The 8125-nt window shown below is 49.3% G+C and overlaps 1 protein-coding gene across 1 annotated transcript in view; it reads left to right on the plus strand.

Moving 5' to 3' along the window:
• The window catches only part of LOC106750264 (transcription factor collier), a 102559-nt gene that overhangs the window by 91672 nt on the left and 2762 nt on the right, over positions 1-8125 (plus strand). Inside the window, exons 8-12 of the mRNA XM_014630470.1 lie at positions 1809-1941; positions 5848-6002; positions 6428-6554; positions 6685-6987; positions 7795-8061. Coding sequence (XP_014485956.1) covers positions 1809-1941; positions 5848-6002; positions 6428-6554; positions 6685-6987; positions 7795-8061 — 985 coding nt within the window. The remainder of the gene's footprint in view (positions 1-1808; positions 1942-5847; positions 6003-6427; positions 6555-6684; positions 6988-7794; positions 8062-8125) is intronic.

Below are 8125 nucleotides of genomic sequence, written 5' to 3' on the forward strand. Positions count from 1 at the left end.
TTCGTCTCGAGACAAAGGACAGAATTAAAAAGTAAATTACCAATAACCGCGGTGACTTTCCCCTCTCCCTCCGTCGTTTTATCTTTTTCTTCGTTCGTCCTCCCTCGTCATACCGTGTTCGACCCTTTTCCTTCGGCCGTTGCTTCTCGGCGCGACCGGTCGAAATTAGAATACTCGTCGTACATACTTCCGAATTTGCTTCCGGAATTGCTTACCGCCCGAAGTTGCCCGAATTAAAATTTCAACGCGACGAACGCCGTGAAAAATTTCTCTCCCTTCCTACCGGAGCGTCTCGGAGCGTCTCAGAGCGTTACGTCGTCGCTTTGCCGCCCCTCTAAGTTGGGCGGCGTTGTTACTCGCCAAGTAATATCGCACCGGCATGCGAGAAAGTTGCCAAGTTGCCGAGAAGGACAAAACTTTCGGGCGTTCTCCGGCCGCCCGCTCGATTTTATAAACGCTCCTCCCGCGAGAATCCTTCCGGCCGCCCTTGAAACGTACGCGAAACGACGCCGAGGGTTTCGCCGAGTAAGTAATCGTCGCTCTCGACGTTTATTAGACACGTCTCTGTGAATAATTTCACATCCTTCCCGGTGGATCGCGCAAAACTGTGATCACTCGCTTCGCTTCCCTCGGATTATGTCGCCGTATGTCGCACGATTACACCTACGGACGAGTCACGAATTGCGCGCTGCATTACTCGGCGCGACAAATCGAGCTGTGCATGCTCGTTCACGGGGGATGTGATGAACTTGTAACGCTGTGTATAACGCGTCATGAGAGGGAGAGAGAGAGAGAGAGAGGTGCGATATGATTCACGACGGCGTCGTGATGAGCTCGGTGATACCTTCCTACTCTCGGTTAAATTGAATATAAAAAAGTGCGAGTCCTGAGAACGCTCAATTGGGATTCTCATTCATCTCGTAACACGAATACGTCTACAATCGTGTCTTCTGCGAGACACCGAACACATTCGACAAGTACTTACGGTCCTTGTTTAAAAACGTTTGCGTTAAATTTTCAACGCATCCGTGTGCTAATTCGACATATTACGTTTATGTTGTTTCAACATTTTGCGTTATGTCGATATTCAACATACGTAAGTGTTCAAATAATTCATACACGTCTCTTCGCGACTGTCATCGTTAGAGCCAAGGAGGTTAATAAATGGGATCATATCTTTAATATTACTATGCAATAGTAGCACGTAGCACGTATTTGTGTGTGTATGTGTGTATTTGTCAAGTGTAAATACTAAGAAAAGTGTAAGTACACAGTAAAAAATGTTGCGTCGAACTCGGTCCACTGAAATTTTTGTGCTGCATTCACACCATCTTAAAATGACCCAACAATTTCCACGGGCCGTTATTAACACAAAATTTTTTACCGTGTACTACTCGTATAATTTATTCAATCGCAGTGTAAAATGGTAGGCCAAAAGAATCTTCGAGAAAACACTAGAAGTGACTAAATAAGATCCGTTTAATGTTTCCCATCTAGAATCATATATTTGAAACTTCTCACCGGAATCCGCTTAGATTTCTCAATTAGAAGTCGCTATTATTTTTATCTTTTATCTTTTTATTATTTTATATATATATATATATATATATATATATATATATTATTTAATCTTAATTAAAGCCCGGGAAATTTTCTACGCGAATTCTATGGCGGTTCTCGCTATAAAGCTGTCTTATTATCGCTCGCTCTGTCGTCGTGCCTTGCATTAGTTACTACCATTATAAATAATTCCCGCTGTGTTTTGCGACGAGCCCTCACATCGACGAATTGTCTACTTTGTTTAACAGGTGGTCATTTCCACGCAAGTGGGGGTGGAGGGCCCGTTGCTCGCGGTCTCGGACAACATGTTCGTTCACAACAACAGTAAGCACGGGCGCAGGGCGAAACGCTTGGACCCCAGCGATCCCGGCGAGTACAACAGTAAGTATGATCGATAAATACCGTTAATTAATCAACGTCGTTAAAGAGATGACGTTTTGCGGGACGAGGCGTCGATGTCGAGTTGAGTATGCATATTTTATCGCGAGACTGCACGAGAGCATTTACACGATAATTCGATTCGCCCAGTAAACACCAATCGGCCCGCCACCGCCTCCGCCGGTGCAGTTTTTCGTTATTTAATTTTGCAAGTTAACTGCTGCATTCTCCCGGCGGAAATTGCAACCGGCCTTCGCTAACAAAGCACTCGCAGAAAATATGATAATTAATTAACGGGCGATAATTAAAAAAGCCCGCTGCGCGCATTAACTCCCTCATTTATTTAATGCGTCGATTTTTCACGGTTGATATGATTCACGTGCGCCCGAATTCCCCTCCTCTCTCTGTTTCTCTCGGCGCTTCACCAATCAAAATCGACTTCCGGGTCTGATTCGCCCTCGTCCGCGGCGAGTTCTCAATTCGAATGCTCGGCGCGACGAGCGTTGTTTCCCTCGTCGCCTCTCGGCGTTCTCGCGCGCGCGGTGCGGGGTCAGTTTCCTTCGGAGATCGGTATAACGACTCCGGGAAGGAGCTGCGGCGGGGCGGAATCGTAGAAGAGGGTGTGCACAGGAGGGCGTACCGGGTAGAATGGGATATATGGAGTCATAGGGCAATTCAGCAAAGTTTGGCGTCGGCCGCGCATACAAACGGCTGATATCGCGCGGCCACCTCCTCCCCCTTGCCTCCACCTCGACGACCGCTCGCTCGCTCTCGTCTCGTTTCGCGCAGGCTTCTTTTCCCACCGTCTTTTCTTCCTTCCTTCCTTCCTTCTTTCCTGCGCCAAGACAAGATGTAAATCAATGGGATGCGGGGAAAACGAAGGATCCACGCTCCGTTCCGCGCTCCTTGTTCCTCGGTCTTATTTCCCTCCGCTCTGCTCGCACGAATTTCGCTCGAGTCCCCCTTCTCCCCCTCTCGCCAGCGAGAGAGTTCCGAGGTTCTCTTTTCTCTCTCTCTCTTTTCCTCCGCCCGCCACCGCCACCGACGCCGCATCGGTTTCTTCTTTTTGCCTGGTTGGCTGCCACGAAGCGCAAAGACACGAAAAGAAAGAGAGCGGAATTGGCCCGCTCCTCTCATCCAGCGCTACCTCTCTCTTTCTCTTTCTTTCTCATTCAGCTTCCTCGTCTGTCGTTTTCGCGCTTTCCTCTTCCGCCACCTCCTCATCCTCCTACCCCGCGCCGCCGTGGTTGCCGCGGCGCGTTGGTTTGTGAATGCTAAGTTTAAGCTATCTCGCGCCACCCTCCTTCACGACGCCCCTCTGCGACGCCAATGAGGATACCAACACATCCACTCTTTCCAAATCCCCCCGCGAGCCACCCCCGTCCCCGCGAACGCCGAAACGAGCATACCAATGAGACGCGAGGCGGGGTTCGGGAAGGGGGAGAGAACGGAGAAAACGGTATATCCTCTCGTGAATTTTGCCGTCATTGCGAGCGAATTCTCCCGGCTCCGCCGTACAAATCAAATCTCGATTGTCCATGAAATCCGAAACGGCCGACTCGCGCGACCCGTCTCTTCTTTTCCCGCGCGGAAAACGCACGTTGCGTGCGCGCAACGCGTCCCCCGCGGAGGACTCGGAGCGGCTCCGCAACACTTCTCACTCTCGCGTCTTGTCCTCTTCCATCGGATTTGAGTCTTGTGTCGCGACGGGATCACGAAGCCGAAAGCTCAAGGTCGCCTCGCGCAACGAGACATCATTCGAAGCGTTTACGGCGCGTGTAAAACGTCATCTTTAGTCGCGAATATCTCAGCTTCTCAATGGTCAGACTACAATTCTGTTAATAATTAGACCGTAAATCTGTAGATAGTTTAGATAGAAGTTTCAAGAAATTCTTAAGAATATTCATTTTACGCCGCAACTACCTTAAGCCCTCCGGCGAAAAGAGTGTTCGCTGTTTTGGGACAGGTAGGAAACGTCTTGGCAACGCTCGACGTATCACTCATCATAAACCGGATCAGTGAAGACTTGTTTAGCCGAAGGAGAGGCCTTTGATTGACGCGACGACGCCGCTCATTTCGGCGATGCCGCTCGGGACGAGGTGGTTTTTCTGCTAAATTTCTCGAGGCTTCGCCGCGGCGAACGAAGTTATCGCGCGATCTCACAGTGATCAAAGAGAATCGGGCCGAACGTGTCGGCGGGGGTACAACGGCTCTTCGACTTCGACGATAGTTCCGTGGCGAAGGGGGAGGGGGACCTGGAAATAGCACCCCTTACCATTCAGCGGCGCGGGGGATTTTATTTATTCCGGGTTGGTACGCTTGTTCCTTGGCCTCCTCCGCTGAATCCCTCTTTTCAACCCTCCGCTCCCTCTTCTCATCCTCCTCTTCCTGCTTCTCCTCATCCTCCTCTCCCTCGCCAACTACCAGCACCGTAGCGGCCCACACCACGCCGCTCGACAATTCTCTAACAGGGTGGTTGCCAACACGGCCGGCTCTCTTTAACGACTTTCTCGTACATTGAACGCAATAAATACCAATGTCCCATTGAGGAATCCCCATTTGCGTAGAGACCGCACTCGCGACTCTTTAACGCTCCTCTCACTGTGATCGTCACTTGCGTCCGCTTGATCTTTTTTTCCTTTGTCCTTTTTTTTCTTCCTTCGTTGTCCCGTGGACGCGAAATCGCGGCGCAATCTTTCCGCCGACCGACACCGTACACGGTGTGTAATTCAATTTTAATCGCGCGTCACGTGATATTTATATCTCCTCTCTCTTTCATTCTTTTGCTTTCAATCATCTCCTCCCCCCCCCCCCCCCCCCNTCCCCCTCCTCCGACGATCTCACGTATTGCTAGTGAAACGATTATTCGATCGTTGCGTTGTAGGTTGCAACAATGGCCACCCCGGAGAAATACTTTTCGGCCGGTGTCCCATTTAAACTTGAGGCGAACAGTCCTTAACCATCGTTGTCTAAATATAGACAACGCCGGGATCTTTTAAGCCGCCGAGATTTATCGGCGTGACGGCACGTAAGCACTCGAAGTGGAAAGTGTTTGAGCATCACTGGGAGCAATATACCATGATGTCAGCCACTCTGCCGTGGCTCCGCTTCGCCCGGGGTCGGTGCCGGGGGTGGCTTGGCTTCGCCGGGGTACAAAATGATATCATTGGGTTATAAATTCCAAGCAGAGACACCGGCGGCCCGATCGCCCCCTCCCCTTCCTTCTTGTTACAACCCTTCTCTGAGCTCTCCGACCCTCAGTCTCTTCTTCCTCGTCCTAACTCTCTCTCTCTCTGTTTCATCCTCTTTCCGTTCTCCTTCATAGTTTCTCTTTCGTTTCCCACCCCTTTCTCTCGAACTCTCGGTCCCTCCTTCCGGTCTTTCCTTCTTTCTCTCGCTCTCTTTCACCTGCACGAGCCCCACGACCTCGAAAACTTGCTTGCCACGCCGGAAAATATATCTGCCATTCGGCCTCGACCGAATAAACAGAATATTCAGATAATTTTCCATATCCCATCTCCTCGTCATTCGTAAGCTTTCCTCTCAAGCTACCGCTCAGTGCTTCATCCGGTTCTTCGGAATCGCAGCTTTTTTTACCGCGTTACCTTTGCCATTACTTTCCTCCGCGACAGGGAAATTAATCGCTGCCGCATTCAACGGCATTTCCCACGAATCTATTTGATCTATTAAACTGATCAGGAAATATATCCACGTCATCGTGCGCGTTTGACAGAGAAAAATGTAACAAGATTATTGTATATTAACAAAACAGATATTGAATTAAGTAGATACCGCGTTTTGTGTTTGATAAATAGATAAATACAGAGAAACAGATAAATATTGATAACAGCACGAGATAAAGAGTCAGGCCAAAGAATGCATTGTATTATTTTTATGTTGTGAACTTAGGTTTGTATCCGCCGATACCGCTCCAAACGCCGTGCATAAAAGCGATATCGCCTAACGAGGGTTGGACGGCGGGCGGATCCACCGTCATAATCATCGGCGAGAACTTCTTTGATGGACTACAAGTCGTTTTCGGGACAATGCTGGTGTGGAGTGAGGTTAATACGTCTTATCATAATGTAACATAATCACTTGACGGATCTCACGATACACAGGATAGGACGATAACTATACCGCCACTTTAAATGTTTTTGAAGAAATAGAAATATTTTATTCACGACTAAATATAAAGATGAAAAATTTTGCGTTTACAGAAGATGTCACGAAGTAGTGGCCTAGCGATGCAATTTCTGTTTGATATATTAATTTCGAGATGCAAACACCGAGAAAAAAATTTGCTATTTTTACTGTAATCGCATAATTGGAAGAAAGAAAGAAATATAATTGGAGGCCGAGGATAATTTTATATATATATATATATATATATATATATATATGATTTTAATCGAATTTCTCTCAGCGAAAAGAAGAGAGCGACATATGCATCTACAGCATACAAAAACACTGTGCGTTTTTCTCGCAGCTAATCACCCCGAACGCGATCAGAGTGCAAACACCGCCGCGACAGATACCCGGTGTCGTCGAGGTGACGTTATCGTACAAGAGCAAGCAGTTCTGTAAAGGAGCCCCCGGCAGATTCGTCTACGTCTGTAAGTAGTTGAAATCGTCCTCCAAATCGCCGACGATCGACAATCCCATGACGGAGGATCTCCTCCCGACGCGCTCCCCTCCTCTCGCCGATCAGTGAGAGAGCGAACGAATCTCCGCCGTATGTTGCAGCGTTGAACGAACCGACGATCGACTACGGCTTCCAGAGGTTACAGAAGCTCATTCCGCGCCACCCGGGCGACCCGGAGAAGCTGCCGAAGGAGATCATCCTGAAGAGGGCGGCGGACCTGGCGGAGGCCCTTTACAGTATGCCCAGAAGCGGTAACACGGGGATCACGGGCGCGCCGAGGAGTCCCGGCTCGGTGCACGCGCCCGCACCACCCACGTCCAGTTCGGCGACCGCCTTCAACTCGTACACGGGGCAACTGGCTGTGACGGTGCAGGAGAACGGTAGCGCGGCCAAATGGACGGACGGTATGTATGAAGGTGCGGCGGCGATATGTTATTTTATCGAAATATAGATACGCAGTAGGAACTAATAGAATAGAGAGAGCGTATGTTCGAGTTTGGTTGGACTGATTCGCGACATGTCGAGCGTGAAACGCACGGAGAAAAAGGTTTCTTCGGATGAAATTTGTTTGGATGCGATAAAATTGATTAAATCTGAAGAAATCTCTTTTTCTCTTTACGTAGAAAGTATAACCGATCGCGCTTAAAAAATCGATTGGCCGGTTCATGTACCGAGGTGAAATATAGGAAAGAGTTGCCTGGTACGTATCGGTCATCTAAATCGCACTCCTCTCATCGTTTCTCTCTAATTATTCGATATAAGCGCGATTCGGTGGTAAATATATAAAATAAATGGGCAACGAAGCGCATAACCGAAACTCGGACAAATTGCTATCTGTGTGATATAAATGTCTTAAAAACACCTTAAATAGTACGATTTCGGCGGAACTCACCCCTACACGTTTCTTCAATCGCACTCATTTACCTATCCTTGGTGGCTCGATCATCGGTTAAGGTTTCGTGCAATCGATGCAAAATCAATGCGACAATGAATACAACGCGCGATATTCTTTTTTAAAAAACGGGTTGGTTTGATTTCAAAGAGCGCATTTCTCTCCCGATTTTCTCCCGGTGTGCGGAGGAAGGGCGATCGACCTCTCCGCCCCGGCGGTTAAATCACCCCCCGAGTTAAGTTCATTAGGCAGCCGATCATGACCGGAACGATCAAAAGATACTGACGAGTTCGTCTGACGGGCAGGTTTCTATTTCTAGACGGTAGTTCCGTGACGACAGGAGCCGGCGCCGGCGGGGGAGGAGGCGGCGGGGGCGGTGGTGGCGGCGGCAGCGGCGGAAGCGTCGGAACCGGCGTCGGCGGTAACGCTGATGCCTACAGACAAAGCAGTAGCGCGAGTCCACGTGGCGTCGTAACCGGCGGTGGTTACTGCGGTAGTTCGGCCAGCACGCCCCACAGTCACAGTACCAACGGAAGTTACTCCGTCGCCAATCCGTACACCGGCAGCCCGACCCTCTATACCTCGCGTAAGTTTTCCCGCTCTCTCTCTCTCTCTCTCTCTCTCTCTCTCTCTCTCTCTCTCTCTCTCTC

The sequence above is a fragment of the Dinoponera quadriceps genome, unplaced genomic scaffold, assembly GCF_001313825.1.
Source record: "Dinoponera quadriceps isolate SergipeBrazil2010 unplaced genomic scaffold, ASM131382v1 scaffold3676, whole genome shotgun sequence".
Taxonomy (NCBI): Eukaryota; Metazoa; Arthropoda; class Insecta; order Hymenoptera; family Formicidae; genus Dinoponera; species Dinoponera quadriceps.